The sequence below is a fragment of the Anabrus simplex genome, chromosome 1 (genome assembly GCF_040414725.1).
Source record: "Anabrus simplex isolate iqAnaSimp1 chromosome 1, ASM4041472v1, whole genome shotgun sequence".
NCBI lineage: Eukaryota > Metazoa > Arthropoda > Insecta > Orthoptera > Tettigoniidae > Anabrus > Anabrus simplex.
Window position 1 is genome coordinate 142,909,219 of NC_090265.1, and position 22,269 is coordinate 142,931,487.

At 36.4% G+C, this 22,269-nt stretch overlaps 1 protein-coding gene across 4 annotated transcripts in view; it reads right to left on the bottom strand.

Annotated features, from left to right (window-relative positions):
- The window catches only part of LOC136885079 (uncharacterized), a 1,401,330-nt gene that overhangs the window by 255,062 nt on the left and 1,123,999 nt on the right, over positions 1–22,269 (bottom strand). For all 4 annotated transcript variants that reach the window (XM_067157511.2, XM_067157504.2, XM_067157532.2 and 1 more), the window contains 2 exons: positions 13,560–13,761; positions 10,367–10,437 (listed from right to left, as the gene is read on the bottom strand). In XM_067157511.2, the coding sequence (XP_067013612.2) occupies positions 10,367–10,437; positions 13,560–13,761 (273 nt within the window). The remainder of the gene's footprint in view (positions 1–10,366; positions 10,438–13,559; positions 13,762–22,269) is intronic.

Genomic DNA, 22,269 nt, shown 5'->3' on the forward strand with positions numbered 1-22,269 from the left:
TTTATCAATAACATTCCCTTAGTTTGCATGTCTTTCAGTTCACTATGGCTTGGGGTTGTGAAAATGACTGCATTGGGAGTCTGCTTTGAAGTGTTTTAGGTAGTGGATTACAGGTAAATGAATGTGATAATAAACAGAGTGTGAGTGATAATAATTTAAGTGAGGCTGACAGCTCATCGTTCAAAAGTGGTAACAAGATTACAATTGATTCAGCACAACCACAATGAAACTCTGTGAGAAAGGATGAAAGATATGAGTTTCAGGGGTAAACAATCTGATTGTTCAATGATTGATTGATTGATTGATTGATTGATTGATTGATTGATTCATTGATTGATTGATACATTCATTCATTCATGCATTTATTTTTGTTAACAGAAAACACTGAGATATCTGAAATGCTTTAGAATAAGTATGAGGATTTTCCTCTGCCATACCTTTCAGTATTTTTAGATCATAAGTGGATCCTCTCTTTTCGGTTACTGCATGCAAAACAAATTATTGTACTAGAAAATAGTTTTCAAACCCCAATAGCAAAGCAAAAATGGGTAGATGGTGGTAGGTGTTCAGTAGTAAAAAGGATGAGATGGCTTTTCTCACTGTCTTCATTCTAATGTCACATGTTTGAAAGTGTACAATTAAATTTTACTCTCTCAAAGGTAAGTGTCTCTTCATATCGCAGCATGGTTTTATTTATCACTCCAAATCCTCATTTTGAAGTGTTATTCACTGCTGAGTAAAAATCCTCTGCATGCTATATTTAAAAAGAGAGCATAAATATATTTCTACTATGTGATGATCTGTGATCCCAAAGGGATGTGGGTTCAATTCGCCATTAGGAAGTCGAAAAATTTAAGTAATAAGATACCCACATCTGGAGGTGCACATGGCCCTGAGGTTCACTCACCCTTCATAAAAAATGAGTACCAGGTTAATTCCTGGGAGCAAAAGCAACCGGGTGTAAAGCTAACCACTCTACCCCAACAAGTACTGAGGTTACGGATAGTGGAAGCCTGTACCTTCCACCCCTCCCAGGGCTTTCCTGGCCTGTACGGAGATGACTTTGCTCCTTTTTAATTTATTTTATGATTTGTGATAAGTTTGGTTTTGATGTGCGCCATAGTGTAGTGCAGAGTTATAAACTTAGTGGGCCACGAGATTTAAGTCCAATTTCTGAGTAAACTTGGTGGCCTATTAAATACGAGGTGAATGAGTTAAAGGGAAGGAATGAAGTTCTGAACTCAAACAAGAAAAAAAAAGAAAAGGTTGCTAATATCTCCTATAATATTAGAAGCTTTTTTCCCTACTTGTTTTACATCACACCAACTTGGAGAGTTCTTATTGTGATGATGGGATAGAACAGCCCCAGCTAATATTAGTATAATGAAATGAAATATCTTACTAAGGTTACAGTACATGTTATTTTCCCATCACCTATCTACGGTACCTTTCTTTATTCAAAAGATAATGAAGTGACATATCTTAGAATTTGCAAAACATACTGGGAAGGGGAGGGAAGAGTAGAGATTGGCAGATGTACCTTGATGGTAGCCCAACTGTACAGTTGCAAACTTGGTGGGGGTTTTCTTACTGAACCGACTCAAAGTGTTCACAAGCCTGCTTGTTTTGACTAATACTGCTTGTAACAACTGCACCATTATTTTGCTGAGAAGAGCATGGAAGAGCATGGAAGTTTGCCACCATCTGTTCACAGTTCAGTTGTACTTATAACCAATTGTAACCTGTACTACGAACTAAGTTCAATCAAGTTATTCCTTCCGATAACATTAGTCAACAAATTTCAATTTTTTGTCTGTCACATGCACAAAAAGCAGTCATTTTAACTAAATCGAATCTCCTCAATATGAAAATGGCAGTAAAATCTTTGTAACATGTAATGTTTGCGTGTGATAGGATTGAGCTGGATTCTGGCAAAAGGGACAAAATATTTAATTATGTTAGCATACAATTCTAATCTTGCCATTAATAAACAAGCTATTCATTCTGGTCATAAAATGTCTTTATTTTCAATTTATTAAATATAATTCTTTATTCAGTTTTAATTTTTTCAACTGACTTAATCTCATTAAGAAACTTGAAAACAGAGTCCATGACAAAGTCCAGTAACATCAGAATTAAACGTGAATAGTACCTGTAATGGTAGCACTCTGAAATATGGAGCTATAATAAAATATATCACAATTACACAGTAGCGAGCGAGTTGGCCATGCAGTTAGGGGAACACAGCTGTGAGCTTGCATTCAGGAGATAGTGGGTTCAAACCCCATTGTCGGCAGCTCTGAAGATGGTTTTCTGTGGTTTCCCATTTTAACATCAGGCAAATGTTGGGACTGCACCTTAATTAAGGCCACAGCCGCTTTCTTCCCAATCCTAGCCCTTTCCTATCCCATCGTCGCCATAAGACCTATCTGTGACGGTGTGACGTAAAGCAACTTAAAAAAAAAAATTATAACAGTTATTTTAATGCTTACACTTTTACTTCCTTTTGCAGCATCCGTCACTTTCTCTAACGAAAAAACAACAGTAGTCGCACATCATGTGGGGATCCCATCTTCCTTGGTACCTTTGCTATATCTGCTGAATCTTCTGGTGGAATTTCTCTCCGTGTTCTCCTAAGTCCTCGGGGGAAAATTCCAGGTGTGAATGAAGAACATGAATTTTTAGAGACATCCTACATCCTAGATTTTGGTAACTGTCAGCGAGTTCCTGAACTATCTGTCAGTAAGTTTCTGCTTTATTATTTCCCAGGAATCCGCTTACTGCTTCACGAAACCCCTTCCAAGTCACTAGTTCCTTAGCATTTAACTTTCTTTTGAAATTCTTATCTTGCAAAAGCTTCTGAATTTGGGGGCCAACGAATATCCCTTCTTTTATTTTTGCATCGCTGAGTTTTGGCAACTAGCTTCTGAGGTAGAAAAAGGCTTCTCCATTCTTATCCATAACTTTAACTAATTTCTTCATTAGGCCTAATTTTATATGCAGTGGAGGTAGCAACACTTTGGTTGGTTTTACTAATGGAACATACTTGACATTGTGTTGTCTTGGCATACTGTACGAGTTTCCCTTAGAGGCAACTCTTTTAGTGTCCCCTACTGCCCCACAAGCAAAGAAATCAACAATACTTTGTCAATCTCCCTTATAGTCCTAATAAAATGGCAATGACCTTTAAATCTTCACATATTTGCCAGCCTGTACTTGGTATAATTAATCATATCTAACAGAACTATCATACATTTGTATGTTTCTTTCATTTCCACTGAATGAGCCACTGGTATTGATGGTTTAGTATTTCAGTTGTGGAGCAACACAGCTTTGAGACTTAGCTTAGAAGAGTCAATAAACAACCTCCATTCTTCTGGGATGTGTTGAAATCCTACCCCATTCATTAAACCATCTATACCTTTACATGCACAAAGGGAATTGTTCATAGCATAGTAACTGGAAAACTGTTTACGCATCTTCCTAAAAAATGAAATTCTGGTGTTGGACACAAGTAAATTTCATTATTGCAGTCGCGATCCCAGCACCTTAGCCTGCTGTTTTGTGAGATTCGTGTTGCTCACTAAGTTATTTAATCTGGACTAACTGACCAGGAGGGATTCATTTTCAGGTCCTGGTTGTAATCTGGCAGTAGCGGCTCGCTCTAAAGGGCAGAGGGGCACGTGCCTCCAGCTAAGTAACTGTTAATGCATGTTTTTACAAGTACTGGCAATGTGAATGATGATACATTCAGTTTCAACATTAGGCGTCGCATGCAGCTAGTCCATCAATGTTTTCATCAGACACGTACTTGGCTTCCTCCGGTGGGCTGTTCGCTGGCCGGTCATACTGGCCGTGCCCTTAGCTATTGACTCTTTCTTAGGTAAGTACTGGCAATGTGAATGATGATACATTCAGTTTCAATATTAGGCGTCGCATGCAGCTAGTCCATCAATGTTTTCATCAGACACGTACTTGGCTTCCTCCGGCAGGCTGTTCGCTGGCCGGTCATATTGGCTGTGCCCTTAGCTATTGACTCTTTCTTAGGTAATTTACTTTTGCACATGCATAGAACTAACTACTTTTTGACATGCAGTGAATGGGAGATGGGTTATTGCCAAAGCCAGCCTGCTACGATTCCGAAAATACACAAAGGCTTATTGCGCTGAGCAGAACATCCAGTTTCAAATTCGTGTTCCAAGTCTGTCATCTGCGGTCTGATAAACGAGCTATACTGGCTAATGAAATTTGTCAGTATCCTATCTCGTAATATTTAGTGTTGTGTCATTAAAAGTAAATATTGCATAAAATCAGCTTCATGGTCCGTATTGCACTTACACAGATTCACAACAAAGTATTTTTTATTTTCCACCTTGTCGATACACTAAATTGCTTAAGGCAACTTATTGGTTAAAAGTGGTACATGTTTTTTATATTATAAACATTTTCAGCCACATAACACTGTTTAGATGAAAAATTGACAGTATTGTCAATCTTCTTATGTTAATTTTAAGGACACTTCCTCTAAAGCATTGATACTTTGTCATTATATGAATTTTTCATCTAAACAGTGTTATGTGGCTGAAGATGTTTATAATATACGAAACATGTACCACTTTTAACCAATAAGTTGCCTTAAGCAATTTAGTGTATCGACAAAGTGGAAAATAAAAAATACTTAGTTGTGAAAAAGTACATATGTCGTGTGTTGTGCGTGGATATACAGAATCCTTATGAAGAGTCACATAAGGTATGATTAACCTATAAGCTACCTACAATGATTCTTTGAGTACAGTAATATTTTAAGTAGGCCTTTTTTTCCGACTGTCCCTAACAAAAATGACGGAGATAAAGACACTATGTCGACCAACACCTTATTTACAACTAGAATAAATCGGACAATATAAAGGACGCGAATATCAACGTAGATTCCAACCAGGGGTGTATACAGAATATGAGTGGTTGTGATTCAAGGAATGCGTTTTTATGTTTTCCATGAATGTTATTCGGACATGACCTGACGTGGACTAAAACCGGAGTAACTGATCTCAAACACTTGAAAGAAAAAATTAAATAGCACGAAAGTTGCTTCCAACATATCAATTCATGCATGGAATTAGCTGTGCAAGGGAAAGTGACTCAACTGGATTCTGCTTATCGCCAATCCATTAACAAACACAATGATCAGGTTAGGAAAAATAGGCACATATTACGCAGAATTATTCAGTGCATAAAATTCTGTGGCGTTTTTGAAGTGGCACCCCGTGGCCATGACGAGACAGAAAATTCTTTAAGTCCTGGAATTTTCAAAGGTATAATTGATTTTACAGGTGAAATAGATGTTGCTATTAAAGAACACGTGGCCAAAACTTCTGTATTTAAAGGTAGGCTACGTCGAAGATCATTCAGAACAAGTTTCTCGACTGTATGATGAATGTGAGTAGGGAACACATTTGTTCAGAAATTGGGGAATCCCAATTCATTGCAACGGAAGCAGATGAAACAACGGATGTTTCAAACAAAAAATGCCAATTGGTACTTGTTTTTCGATATGCACTAGAGGGTCACATCCATGAAAGGTTTTTATGGGTTCATGAATCCAACCGACAAGACAGTGGATGGATTGACTCAATGTCTGTTAGAGCAAATTAATCCCATATTAACAAACTTATTTGTCAGAGTTATGACGGAGCCTGCGTAATGAGCAGAAGGACGGTGTGGAGGGGAGTGCAGGCGAAACTGAAAGTACAGTACCCTAATGCACATTTCATTCTTTGCTATGGACACCAACTAAATTTGACAATGCAGAAGGCTTGCTCATACAATCCCCAAGTCAAACGATTTTTCTGTAACTGGTCCGGAATCCGAACATGTTTTTTCCAACTCGTTTCACAGAAGTGACTTTTTGAATGAAATAATGAAGACTAGACTCCCTTGGACAATCACTACTCGCAGGAACTACAACATTCATATGGTGAATGTAGTTTACAAGAATAGAAAGAAACTGATTGAGTGCTTTCGTAGAATAGAAGAAGATAAAACATCTATTAGCGTAAATGAAGTCAGTGGACTGTGCCATGCTATTGAGGATACCATATTAATGTTCTGGTTGTCTGTTTTTCAGAAATTAATGCCGCTGATTGACATACTATACAATCAGCTACAAAACCGCGAAAGAGATTCAGTCCAAATAAAAAATTTAAATAAAGGTATCCGGGAGATAGCGGGTTCGAATCCCACTGTCGGCAGCCCTGAAGATGGTTTTCCGCGGTTTCCCATTTTCACACGAGGCAAATGCTGGGGCTGTACCTTAATTAAGGCCATGGCTGCTTTCTTCCAACTCCTAGGCCTTTCCTATCCCAACGTCGCCATGAGACTTATCTGTGTCGGTGTGACGTAAAACCACGAAAAAAAAGGAGTTTTTTCTGACTTTGCAAAGTGTGTAACACAACAATGTGTAGAAATAGATACAATTGCATGTGATCTCACGGACTGCAATAATTCCGATAAAAGATGTACAGCAAGTGACACAAGGACCATTGCAGCGAAAGAAGTGACGTTGTAATGAAGCAGGTGCATGATAGGTACTGGGTATATACAAGCTGCAATACTACTGTACTCCGATTCATTCGACAAATTCTCTATAAAATTTCTAGAAAATATAAATTCTACTGTGTTACATTATCCAATGTTGAAGAAAGAAAGGATAAAGACAGAATAATTAGAAGTGACTTATAAACGAACAGATTTCAGGCAAGTCAAAGGAGCTCTACCACTCCTGGCTTTTATTTTAGAAAATAATCTCAAATCAACATTCAAAGAAATGCTATTTAAAGCTTCTCAAGACAACTGTGTCCACAACCGGAGCAGAATGCTGTGTTTTGACATTGGCTTGTATTAAGACATTTCTACGCAACACAATGACCGAAGAACGACTTTCTGCTCTGGCTCTCATTTACGATATGCCTGATTTTGACAATCAAGTCATTTCTAAGTTTGTGGGTTTACGGCATAAAAGAATAGAATTTGTGTTTAAATAAAGGAATAATACTGCCATCATCGAACAAGGTCCTATCGTATTCTTCATTTGTATGGCTGGGGCTAGTAGACTGTACTTCATTTGTCCCGTAGACTCAGTAGTAGGCCTATCAGTTGTCGGTTTCAACATTCATAGCCTAAAAGTTAAAGAAACAATTGCATTCAACAGCACTTTTTCAAAGCACTTCATGTCATATAATGTTAACTTGTGAAAGATCTCTGGTGGCACATTCGGTGTTAACTTGACAAAATTTAAAAAATCAGCAATGGCACATCTGGCAGCCTAAATGGTGTCAAATCAATGTAGGCTATGTGTATGACAACTCAGGTCATACAGTGGTGGTGGTAGTGGTTGCTTCTGTTGTTGTTTTTTCTGGTTCCATGGCTAAATGGTTAGCTGGTTAATGTGCTGGCCTTTGGCCCAGAGTGTCATGGGTTCAATTCCCGGCCAGGTCAAGGTTTTCATTGGTTAATTCCAATGGCTCAGGGGCTGGGTGGGTGTTCTGTCTTCAGCATTACAATTCACCATATGTAGCGCCCCATCCTCACAGATGCGTAGTCGCCTATATGGCATCAGCTCAAAAAACCTGTGCCGTGCGTCTTTGAAGACCACACATCATTATTATATTTTAAATTTTTCATCTATTTTACATTTTATGGCCTACATTGGACCTCTAGTCAATTATACATAGGATTTTTTGCTTTTCTATCAGCTCAATAATTTTTTCAAACACCCTTCCATTGGACCTTTTATTAATCTTGGTATGTAGCCTGGTGTGTGTGTGTCTCTTGAAGTATTTTAATTTTATCTGCTTTGTCCTCAACATCACCTATTGTTATTTCGAGTTCTTTAATATCATCCTTAATTTCTGTAATCCATTTAACCTAGGTCTTGCTATTCCATAATTTTTCAATTCTTCTTCTTCTTCTTCTTCTTCTTCTTCTTCTTCTTGTGTCAGGTATTATTATTATTATTATTATTATTATTATTATTATTATTATTATTATTATTATTATTATTATTATTATCTGTGTGGTATAGGAAGTCACTACATAGAAGAACCACAGTATCAGATATTTTTTTCTTTTCGCACCCTTTTGTTTCATTTCACCGACTATTGTAATAGTTTTGTCGTTAGGTCAGTCCATTCAATACATAGAAATAGCACACATGAACCTCTGGTATGCAAATCATTACTGTTTTGAAATATTTTAATGTATACAAATAAACTAAGGGTTTTATCTGTACTTTGATAAAATGTTTAAAAACTAATATTTATGTGTCAGTCAGGTCAAAAATAAGAAGGAAATGCAATTTTAAATTTCCATCATGTCTGTATGCACTGTATGTACGTGCATCACTAGAAAACAGCTAGATAGAATTGAGCGAATATTTGTAGTATATACAGTCAAGGAAGAAGGCAGTACAATCTACGCTATAAATAATTTGATTCATGCTAGGTACAAGGTGAAATAATAATTTAAGGAAGGTCTAAAAATTAACTCTCAAATATCTCCATTAATACTGGACATATCGCAAAATGCTGCATAAAAAGGTTGTAGGAAATGAAATTTCCAATCTTATTTCCAGTACAAATGGATCCTACAATAAAAGAGAAATATTTACAATTTTGTATTTCTTATTTCTTTCCTGTCCTACTACTGTTCATGGTAATCTTACTGTAGAATCTTTTGTAACAAAGAGAAAAGGAATAGTAAATTCTGATCTTCCTTGCCTCAAACATTTTTGACATAATAGAAAGTTTTTTTGCTAGTTGCTTTACGTCGCACCGACACAGATAGGTCTTATGGCGACGATGGGACAGGGAAGGGCTAGGAGTGCAACGGAAGCGGCCGTGGCCTTAATTAAGGTACAGCCCCCAGCATTTGCCTGGTGTGAAAATGGGAAACCACGGAAAAGCCATTTTCAGGGCTGCCGACAGTGGTGTTCGAACCTACTATCTCCCGAATACTGGATACTGGCCGCACTTAAGCGACTGCAGCTATCGAGCTCGGTGATAGAAAGTTTACTGGCCTCAATATGGTACTTGATGCACTGGTGCATCATAGTAATGTATTTGTTGTTTGAGCCATTTGATCTGTACTAGGAGACACTAATAGGAATGGTGAGTTTACAGCCATAAATCAGATTGCTTTTCTCTATTTATCTGAACTACCTATATGGCCGACCTGTTAAAAACAAGTACAATTACCAGTTTTGTCATAAACCAATACAATATGATATGTTCAAGCCTCTGGTAATGGTGATGATTATTGTTTTAAGGGACAAAATATTGGAATTAACACTAATATCACTAATGAAAGGAAAAGAGGAAGATTCTGACCCTGTTAAGAGTGATTGTGTTGGCTAGAGGAAAAAAATACTGTAAGTATCAAAGCCAAGGACCTCACGTTTTGTATGGAATCTCAACCACATTGAAGTGAATTTTCATTTTAAAAATCTGAGATGCATTGGCCAGGATTCAAACTACAGCCCCCTTAGCGAGAAGCTAGTGACGATGCCACTTGGCTATTACACTCCCTTGACTGTAGAAAGGAAAGGACTTTGAAAGGCATGGAAATTATGTGATCATTAAAGCTTATATGAATGACCGGCATTAATGACAACTTCTGTCAAAATATTTTTATTTAACAGTCCAAATATGAACAGAAATGAAGAACAAGTGCCACACAGGAGACACTAAAATAGAAGAGGAGTGCATCTAGTAAAATACTTTTGTCAGCTTATTCCAGGTATTTCTGGGGTTGTTTGAACTACCTGGCTCATTTTGGGGTTTGGTTAGGGGTTTTAAGCTCTTCCTGACACTACATAGCTTTATCAAGTGAAAATTATTTACCAGGATCGATCAGGAATTGAACCTCAGCCATCCACGTGGAAAGCCAGAAGCCAAGTCATTACAGTATGCTACTCCGCCACTGAACACATCTAATACTCAGACTGTACATTTAGCTCAGAGATAGAACAGTGAGAAATCAAATCAAAGTGAAACAAAGCTAATGCAGCTAGTTGTTCAAAAAGCTTTATTGTGTAGAGCAGACCAATTTATCACTGTAATACTCAGAGGTCAGTTTGACTCTACAATAATCAAAACCAAGTGGATTCAGGATATTTTAGCCATACGCTGGGTCATCATCCAGATTATTAAGATAAATTCAACCATTACACTTCAGAGTATTCAAAATATTTTACCAAAATGAAAGGTTATCCTGAAAAGTAAGCCATATAAATTCAACCGCCACTAGCCTAGCTGAATTAGCGTGAACCACATCAAAGGGTATGAAGAATAAATATACTGTATTTACTCACCTTCCTCCCCACCTTCCTCTCCACTGTGGGGTTTACGTTGCTCTAATTCATTACTGGTTGCGGTTCGTCTCCTGTAACAAGAAACTTCCTCAGTCAACATGAAGTGTATCAAATAGAAATGAGGTAAATATGAAAGAAATTACACCACTGAAGAGAAAAAATGAGAATATTTTAATGTTAAATAATGCAATAACAAGGTCAAAAAATATTGCAACTTATAACCGTTAATCTTATCCCAGATATTTCTGGGGTCATGCAAGCCCCCTGGCTGATTAAGAGTTTACTTTCCTAGATTCTACCTGTATGAGATTCTTTTTTTTTTTTTTTTTTTTTTTTTTTTTTTCGCTACTTGTTTAACGTCGCACTAATACATCAAAGGTTTTTGGGGACGGAAGGATGGGAAAGGGCCAGGATTGGGAAAGCAGTGGCCGTGGCCTTAAGATACAGCCCCAGCATTTGTCTGGTGTGAAAACAGTAAACCATGAAAAACCATCTTCAAGGTTGCCGATGGTGGGATTCAAAACCACTATCTCCTGAATGCAAGCTCACAGCTGTGCAATCCTCACCACACAGCCAACATGCTCGGGCAGTACGTGATACAGTATTTCAGGCAAAAATTGTTAGATTTGAACCTTTGTCATCTGGATAGAAAGTGAACAACTAAGCCACTGCGCTAATCATGTCTCCTATTGTTCATATACAAAGTGACTAAAGAAATTTGTTGATTTTTTTACAAGTGGAACAAATTTGTCATAATGTTAAAAGGAAAGGAGTAATAATAAAATTGTTGTATTTACGTCCCACTAACTACTATTATGATTTTGCAGAGATGCCAAGGTGCTAAAATTTTTATTTCACAGGAGGTTTTTAAATGTGTTCATAAATCTATTGATACAAGGCTGACTAGTTTGAGCACCTTGCATGTTTGTGCACCTTCAAGTAACACTGAAGTGAGACAGGATCAAACCTGCCAACTCAAGTTCAGAAACCTTAGTACTATATGAGTCATGCAGGTTTTAACTAAGGTATTCTGTATACAAGAACAAGAAGACTGAGATATATAACTTAATAGTGAACATTCATTATGTCAGCATTTCAAAGTACTTTTCTAATTTATTCATTAGAACAAGTACAAATCAAGACAGAAAGACAGAATTTCATGAGGAAAAAAATTCTGGAAACCTATGGCCACATTGAAAAAATATCCTTTGTTTATTTGAATGGGTTGTTAGATGTTTTGGGGTGCAGAGACCTAGAAAGGATGATGCTGATGCAGAATTATTTGATAAGATAATCAGCAATGGGGAATGGTACAGAATCAAATATGACTGTAGTAGGCGACCTCATTTACCAAACGTTAATTCGGAAATGTTAATGACAGAAAGTATGACCAACAAATGGTAAATAATTTAATTTGAGAAGGAGAGCAGAATCAGAAAGCGATGGAACCAACTAGGGGAAGAATGCCAGGTGTGGTGCAGATAAAACCAGATGAGACCTATAGGGAAACTGAAGTGATGGATGGTATAAGTGACCAGAAAGCTATTTATGATGTACCGGTAGTTAAAATTAAATGTAATAGAAAAGAAGGTTGTAAAAGTAGGACTGTTTAGACAGCATATGACTGGTAAGACACAGATGAGGGAGTTCTTTAAAGTAATTATGATCGGTGGAAATTGGTAAATAAAAATGTAAACAGCCTATGGGATAGGTTTAAAGCATTTGTTGAGGAATGTGAAAATAGGTATGTCCCTTAAAGGCAGAAAGAAATTGTAAAGACCCATATATTATAAAAGAGTAATAAAGAAATTTTTAAAAAAGGTGCATGTCAGAAAGAAATAGGAATTATTGTGGAAGTATAAGCGATCCATGGTGTTCCCCGCATGGTGGTATTAATTACAAGTAGTATCATGGTTATAATTTTATCATCCCTTGGTCGCCCTGTTTAGTTGCCTCTTACGACAGCCAGGGGATACCGTGGGTGTATTCTTTGTCTGGGTCCCCCACCCACAGGGGGTATCATTATTTCTAATCTGTTGAATGACTGGAAAGATGAGAAAGCAAAAGGGTTGAGAAGTAGAATCCAATAGTAATAAGCATAGCAGTAGCCAAAGGGATGCACCAACACATAGGTCATTGCAAAGGATAATACATCAACATCCAAGATTCTCAGAATTGAAGTCTCCTTTTGACCAAGCTCCTATTAAAAAATGAACAGCTTCCAAGCTATATGTCAACTCGTCAATTCAAGACTAGTTTGAGGAAACAACCAAGAAAATGTGCCTAGCCATTCACAATCAATAAATTATTGCAGCAAGCATCAAATTAATATGATGTTGAACATTCTCAACTAATTTGATAAGTACATTTAGAAATTTTAAGCCTCAGATACTATTGAGTTTTAACAAGGTTCATGACTCAAATTTTAAGTAGTACAAAAAAGCCTACTAACAACTGAGTTAGAAAAAATGAAGAAATTTATGAGAATTTTAGCCAAATCTTATTGCTGTTGGGATATTACCATATTTTGGACATCAGTGTTATTAGAACCAATGTCTATTCCAATTTTAGCACTGTTATTTTAATTGTTAATCCTTTCATTGAGTATATAAATGTCACTCTGTTAATGTATTTTATGAGGTACTTAGTATTAAGATCATAATTAAGTACAAATTAGATATAAGTAAAGTTAATAATGATATGACTTAAACTTGAGACAACTTATAAAGGTTGGGGATGCTCGGTAGACAAGCGAAACATGTCCCTGTTAATGTAGTATTGTAGTAGAAAGAATTTCTATCGACAAAAAACAATTATGTGTTGAATAGGTGGAAAACAAAAATAAAAATTGTATGCAATTTATACGTGGTATGTTCCAAGCTGTCAGTAGAGAGATGGCGTGGAATGACATTAGTAGATGAATAAGTTTGAGTGGTGTCTTTAAAAGTTGGAAAGATCACAATATGAAGATAAAGTTGGAATTCAAGAGGACAATATTTGTTTATAGGAAGGGGGGATGTTCAATAAATTTCCAATTTCTTTGAAATCATTCAAGAAAAGGCTAGGAAAACAACAGATACGGAATATGCCCCCTGGGTGACTGCCCTAAATGCAGATGAGCAGTGATTGATTGATTGATTGATTGATTGATTGATTGATTGATTGATTATCAATTTCAAAGGAAAGCATTTACCTTGGCACCCATATAGGACTATCTGTCACATCAAGTGCTTCTTCAGTAGGTGGGCTCTTCAGTGGAAGAGTCTTAGTTCTCTGCAGTGCCAGTCGAATGTCCTTGATGGCTGCCTCAACTGAGTCGCTTGGTGGAGGATCTAGGCTGAGACTACGGTGAGGCTGAGGGGCAGGTGGAGGTGGTGTCATTTGAGTGCCCCCTGCTAAATTGAGAAAACAGTATGATTGCAACAAACTCTTGAGATACTACATATTATAAATTAATAGCAATACTTCACTCACTTCTATGTTAGGTATTTTTAACATAAAATATTAGCTTTGAAGTTGACTTTCTGACTATTACTTCACGCCAAGGTTCAGTTGCAGCAAATGTTCTCAACTAAATTAAATTGGTTCAACAATCCTTCTAGAGAAAGAATTTCTTAGGACAATGAAAAATTTTCAAACTACAGTATTATAGCTCATAAACTACTTTCACTAGAATCCTGAAGAAAAAAAAACACCATTGACATTCTAATTAACTAGTATTATTTTGTCAATAAGCATAGTTCCCTTTGAAAATATGTAAATTTCTAAAATAATACACATTCTAATAAATATTAAAATCTGTGTATGGGCTACAATAATTATGATTCCTTAATTACACTTCATTTCTGTGAAAACAGCACATCAATAGCATCTTCCATTTCAGAAATGTTTGGGGTACAAATTTTAGGTGATTCATCTTGTATAGTGGTGAGATAAAATAATCATAAGAGGCAACATTTTTTATAAAGTAATATTAGGGAAACCACTTAACAGATATAGATGCATGCAAAGGAACAAGTTCCAGTATGCAGGACACAGTGCATCTTTCTTGATATACAATCTGTGATGTGAAGTGATCCTCTGTGAAACATACCTCAACAACAGAGAAGAGCACATTATCAACAACTGTTACAGTTTGAAAAGACTTTCATAATTCGTCCTAGTGAGAGTGGTTTTAGCTATATGTACTGACTGACATGCATCTATGGTACAACATACAGGGTTATTCACCTAACATGTTACACAGAAATAACTTCTAAACCATTAAATATATCGGCATTCTGTTTTCATATTCGTAAATGGTACCCAAGGTCTTATAAAATAACATGCTACTTAGTCTCGTGGGGTGATTAATAACTGAGAAATTGATACTAACTCCATATTTTTAAATGGAACAGCACAAATTCATACAGCTGGCCTAAAAGATCAACTGCATACAAGTTCAAATATGTAAGTATTTTCAAAATCGGACAATTACTTTTTGCGATATAAATAAGAAAAGCACGCACTGTTTTGCATGCTGCATCAGACGGCGTGAAGTCGGGCAAGGACATATTGAGGCGCAAGCTGTTTCCTGGCCTTGATTCCAGCCCCAGAACGGATACCAGGCATGTACTGTAAACATAATGTGATGTACTGTAACATACCCTGGGTGTGCAACATTATTGTACGACTGGCAAACACACAACGTGGAAAGGAGATTAAAGTTGTATTGTTTTGTTTTGACACGTAATAGGTTGCGCTCAGTTTAGCGTTTTTTCTCACGGATGGGAATGGGAAGGATTTGTACTACAGAAAACTGTATGCCAATCATAGGCCCAGTACAATCTTACTTGACATCAGGACAGCTCCTCGCACTGTTGTAAATCAGATGGTTCTGTTGACCACTGCTACCATATATAGGGTTATTCACCTAACATGTTACACAGAAATAACTTCTAAACCATTAAAGATATCAGCATTCTGTTTTCATATTCGTGAATGGTACACAGGGTCTTGTAAAATAACGTGCTACTTAGTCTCATAGGGTGATTAACAACCAAGATATTGATACTACATATTTTTAAATGGAACGGCACACATTCATACAGCTGATTAAAAAGTTCATCTGCGTACAAGTTCAAATATGTAAGTATTTTCAAAATCGGACAATTACTTTTTTGAGATATAAGTAAGAGCTGTTTTGCATGCCACATCAGACGGCGTGAAGTCGGGCAAGGACATATTGAGGTATCTGAATATTTCTTCTATCCACATTGAACACTCTTCATGTCACCCATTAAATAACAAGTTAAATAAAGTTGATTATCCAGTATGCACTCTACAAACACAGTTGTCAGGGCTATCATAATGTTTTTTCCAACACTGTTTTTCTACTGGTACAGGGTCTCTTTGATCACATGCAACACAAAAAATGCTTTCCAATACAGTCGAAAGTGTATTCATGTAAACATCCATGTACTAGTCAGGCTTACCAACTAACTGTCAGCATCAACTGCTGATGGGCAAAAGCAGTCCACGGTTTAAAGCACATACCAAGTAATGCAATTCAGGGACAGTCATAGAAACGGGGATATTCACAGAAAAACGGTCTATGCCTCCATATTGTGCATTTTACCACATAATTTATGTTATTGAAGCGATATTAAAAATAGTTTGCTGTACTTAAGTATAACTTTGTATCAACCCCTGTATTATTACTGCAAATATTCTCCCATCCTTATCTAAATACACTGTAAGAGTTGTCTGAACATCAGGTAACACCAGCACAATCCATCCCATCAAGTACTAATACAAATTTATCCTCAGGCTACTGTATTTCAATACTGATTTTGCCATTAATGCTTTCACGGCCCGTACTTATAGACATGATATTGTATAGGCTTTTGGGCTTGTGCCGTGTCAAGAAAATAAGGTGAAATTCTTAATGTTTCTGCGTCCTCAGAAGAATTCTCAACTGTCCATGAGAAAGGCTTCTCAACTGTAATCATGTATGCTGAGTGGACCTCAAACCAGCCCTCAGATCCAGGTAAAAATCCCTGACCTGGCTGGGAATTGAACCCGGGTCCTCCGGGTAAGAGGCAGGCACTCTAACCCTACACTGCGGGGCCAGCTCACATCCTTACTAAAACTCCTAAATACTCTCGTAGCAATATACAAATAGATCTAACCTTATTTGAAACCTCTTTATAATGATTACACCAATGAAGAACTTTCCTTATATTAACACCTAGGTACTTACAGCGATCCCCATGAGTTACAGTCATCCCATCAACACAGCAATTAAAACTGAGAGCACTTTTTTTTTTTTTTTTTGCTGAAATTTACAACCTGACTTTTCATCCCATCTACCATCATGCCATTGTCTTCTAGCTGTCCACCTCTCAACATTGTCCAGGTCATTTTGCACTTGCTCACAATCTTGGAACTTATTTATTTCTCTATACAGCATAACATAATCTGCAAAAAGCCTTATCTCTGATTCCAGTTATTTACTCATATCATTTATATGTATAAGAAAACAAAGTTCTAATAATACTGCCTCTTAATCATTACAGGATTAAAACAATATCTGACTGTCATCAACTTCAAAATGATTTAGGTTATCTTGTAAAGTGGAGCAAACAGAATAAGTTAAATTTTATTACTATGTAGATAAATGAGTAGCCATGACATTTATTTGGAAGAAATAGAAGATTAAGTATAACTACACAATGGATACAAACATATTAACTTGTGTCAAGATGAAAACGGATTTAGGAATAATATTCAATGATTTAATGTTATGAATCCATTATTTCGCCAAAAGACACTCTTAACTTTATTTAACTCATTTGTAAAGTCTAGACTTAAATATAGGTCAATTATTTGGAACCCAATGACCATAAGGTACATCAATCTTATCAAGAGCACTCTAAGCAAGTTTCTAAAATACATGACATAAAATCACAGGCAATTACCCAGCAGTCATAAATTATTGAAGTATACTCAAGGAACATGGTGTGAATAGCTTGTGCCACAGACGAAATCACAGGGATTTCACTTTCCCGTATAAAATAATTAATTATAAAATTGACGACTCAAATATATTGCTGTCATTCTCTTTCTATGCACCACAGAAACTAAGTCGTACTAGAAATATCTTCTTTCTTTCAAAGGCTACAACTGAAATTTGTAAGAACTCCCCAATTAACAAAGCAATGAGACTTCGCAATAATATTCATCCCTATGTTGATATTTTTAGTATGATATGTAACGGTTCAAATCCTGTTACAAGATGATATTATTATTATTATTATTATTATTATTATTATTATTATTATTATTATTATTATTATTATTATTATTATTATTATTATTCTTGTTTGATTCAATTCTACAATCTGATTTTGCTATGTATCAATTAATTATCACTTGCTTCATTGTATTTAATCTATACTAATATTATAAAGAGGAAAGATTTGTATGTTTGTTTGTAATGAATAGGCTCAAAAACTAGTGAACCGATTTTAAAAATGACTTCACCTATAGAAAGCTACATTGCCAGTGAGTAACATGGGCTGTATTTAATTTTCAAAACAATTCAAGGTGGGGGGGTGCACGGGGGAGAGATATAAAAATATTAGGCTAATATAGGCAAAATATCAAATTTATCGTATAAGGATGAGAGAAAGCTCAATTTAATCCTCTTGACACAAAGAACAAAACTTGGTAAGCCCTATGGGCCCGAAAACCATGTTTTAAGACCCTAAAAACCAACCGTAATGGAGACAGTGGCACCACACTACCCCTGCTCTAGGAATCGGATAGAGTAATGAACTGCCGTAACCATGGCAACGTCAGCTCCAAGTTTCTACAGCAGCGAAATTATCTACAATAAATCACAAAAATCTATCATGTTACAGACATGAAAATTGATATTTGGAATCCCCTTTAAAAACAAAAGAACACAAATATTCATTTTCAGAAAATCCACCTAAGAGGGCGGGGGGATGTGTGTGAAAAGAAGTGAGGAAAGAGTTGAATTATTTATATGAGGATACATATATCTCAAAAAATGAAGATGTTACAGACTTTAAAATTGGTACTTGGAATCTCCTTTAAAAATGAACGCAATCTTTTTGGAAAACCCACTTAAGGGGGTGAAAAGAATAAAAAGTGCGTGAATTTTTAATATGAGTACTACTTCTTCTATCACTTTACCCACATCTGTGGGTTTGCAGGTGCGAACTGTGTCGCATATGTGGTTTTGACCCTGTTTTACAGCTGGATGCCCTTCCTGATGGCAACCATATGTGTAGGGATGTAATCAATACTTCTATGCTAATATTATAAAGAGGAAAAATTTGTATATTTGTGTGTAACGGATAGACTCAAAAACTACTGAACCAATTTTAAAAATGACTTTACCTATAGAAAGCTACATTGCCAGTGAGTAACATGGGCTGTATTTTATTTTCAAAACGATTCGAGGAGGGGGGGGGGGGGGCGACGGGGGGAGAAAAATATTAAAATAATAGGCTAATATAGGCAAAATCGAATTTGTTGTCCAAGGACGAGACAAAGCTCCCTTTAAGCCCCTTGACGCAAAGAACAAAACTTGGTAAACCCTTCGGGCCCAAAAACCATGTTTTAAGGCCCTAAAACCAATCGTTATGGAGATATTGGAATCGGATAAAGAAACGAAAAGCCGTAACCATGGCAACGTCAGCTCCATGATTCTACAGCAGCTAGATTATGCATGTACATTTGGGCATAGCTGCCAACCAAAATCGATACACATGTGACTTACTATCTGGAAAAAATAAACTGTTGTGTAAGATGCTCATAGCACTCCTTTGGGCGGGGATGGAAAGGGAGTGAAGTATAAAAATAATAGCCCCGAAGATCTCCGTAGTACAGCGACCAGCGGTTGCCGACGGGCCTCCGTTTTTTACGTACTGGCTTAGGTTTCAGCATTTTGCGGAGCCTGTTACCTATAGTTTAAAGCATTTTCTATCAAATCATGGAGTAGTAGGATCACTGATGTTATTAGTGCCGATATTTTGGTCCACTTTTACGATCATTGTAACCATGAAAACAACTTATATACTGTACACAATTGTCAAGATGTTACACCCATGACTTGAAAAAATTTCTCAACATTTATACTCAGATTCATTATCTGATGTGCGACTTGAGTGACAAGCCCCTGAGAATTATAATTCTCAATATTTATAGTAGTTCCTTTTATGCATCGCGTATTTCCTTGATCATTTGTAATAGTTACAAAATGTCGGATCAAACAAATACATTCAATAATATTTATATTTGTGGTACTATCTAGCAGAAGTATACTTATACTAAACCTGCAGCTTTGTGAAGGGAGCAGGTATATCTAGGTGGGAATGAAGGCAAAACATGGTAGCAAAAGATCTTAGAGATCGACGCTAATTACAAACTAATATTTAGAGCCCCCCCATGAAGAAAAGAAGAAGAAGATACACTATAATTCCAAACATGACAAATAATTTCTACATACTTAAGTAAATACACCAGTAATATAGATATCTTATGAAGTCGCTCACACCGATAGTATTGGTAACTAAAGCCAGTTTCTGATAACCCGTACGAAGAACGGGTACTTCTGCTAGAGAGAGTGTGCGTGTGCGCGTGCATGTGTGTGTGTGTGTGCGTGTGTGTGTGTGCGCGTGTTAGCATTAAAATAACGTAGAGTGAGAGTTGCTGCCTAATATTGGATATGGATATATTATTTGTGAAACTTTAAGACGTTACAACATATGGTGCAATACTGTTACAGTAACTGTCAAGTCATCGCTTTGTCGTTGTATGCATTTAGATGTATGAAATAATTGAGGGAGTTCCTACTTTGCCTTAGGCTATTTCAACACAATCTGTAACACTTGGTAACTGGGTGGGAGTGATATCATGGTTGTTTTTAACTATGATGTGGGTGTGACAACTAATGTCTATATAAAGAGCTGGATCTTATAGCAGCTAGTCAGATGGAAGTGGACTCGCAGTGAATCGGTCAGTGAAACGGATGGTGAACAGTCAGATGGATTGAGCCTTGGTCGATGGATAGTCATTTGGAGAGCGATGCCACAGTTGGTCAGTCGGTCAGTTGAAGATAGAACAGTGACATGGGTATGTAGTTGTCAGTGACCAAATGTATTATATGTTCAGAGTGTGTTTCGTGTATCTGTTTGGTCGAGTTCTTGTGTCAGTTTGGTGACAGCTGAATAATGAGTCGTCGTTATGCAGACTAATAGTTATCAGTAAAGTTGATTGTGAAGTGTGGTTATATTTTCAAGCCATGCTATATCTCGTTTGTGAAACTAAAGGGATACTTCACCAAATTAAGTTTGAGATACCTACACCTGATACCAACTCAAAAGAATACGTCGTAATAACACTCAAAGTGTTCAAGGTACAGTCAAGTGAAACAGTGAAGGATTTCAAATTTAATGCCTAGAGTTTCTTTCAGTTGTAATGTCAGAGTTGTATATTACCATCTAAATTATTGCAGCAATCCTTGCCATTTAAATTATAAATTTAAAGAATATATTTTGTTTAGTATCGAATACAATTAATTGTTTTATTTCAATAGTAGATCAGATATTCTCAAACTTTAATTGGGAAAGCAAACGACATGTCGTTTTCCCAGAACCTATATGTTATGCTGTCAAAGAAGCTTATTACCTCACACCCTAGAGATATTCAAGATTCTCATTCTATTATCATTACATTTATTTGTAGCTGGCGCCCATCAACAATTGTATGTGTAAGTAATCAGGTAAGTACTAAGTGAGACTACATAGTTCGACGATTGAGTATTTTATTTCATGAATATTTTAATACCGTTTCATCTAAAATTAGTGAGCAATCACAGATAGAAGCTACATTCACTTTGTCACGTAATGTTATACTTCTCAACATAATATAATAGATATGAAGAAATTTAAAAAAAAATCATATTATTCAATTCATTAGATCCCAAATGAAATATCCTGTTCTAATACTTGTTTTAAGTATTGTATTAAATCTTAATTAGTATCAATTCATTAGTACTGCAATGTAATATTAGTTATATTATCAACCTTTTTCTTTAATGTTACATGTGTCACTGGAAGTAATATTAAGAATATTCTATGTATATGTTGGGTATTCAGCCCGAAGGCTGGTTTGATCCTCTGCAGCTCCGCCAACAGCTAGCTAATGTTTTTTTTATATATCTAAGATTCATATGAACTGATTAGGAGGCCAATCTTTCAAATCCCCAATAGTGGCAGCTACAAGGTGGATTATCTCTCTTGTTGTGAACATTGTAATTGGGATTCATGACTTGTTATATTCACACTAACTAACTAAATACATAAATAAATCAATGCTTCACCTACTCTGATTAACCGAGTTCTATTTTCTAGAAATTTAGCCACCCATTCAACCACTGTTTTGTATAGACCAATAGCCCTCATTTTCATCAGCTGTCTCCCACGATCCACTCTATCGAAAGCCTTTGGGAGGTCAATAGTAATACAGTCTAAGTGACTTCATGAATCTAAAATATCTGCTATATCTAGCTGGAATCCTACGGCACTGGAATAACATTTCTAAAACATAAACTGCCTTTGATCAAATCTGTTAGTAATTTTGCAAACATGTCTAATATAATCACAGTTTCCAGAGGTTACATACAACACATGTCAAGCTGACTGGTCTGAAATTATCCATTTTATGTTTATTGCACTTTCCCTTGCACACTGGGACTACTACAGCAACTCTGTTCATTTGGTATAGCTCCTTCATGCAAACAGTAATCAAATACATACTGGTACTTCAGATACAGCACAATGTCCCAACCCATTGCCTTCAGTACATCCCCAGAAATCTGATCAATCCCA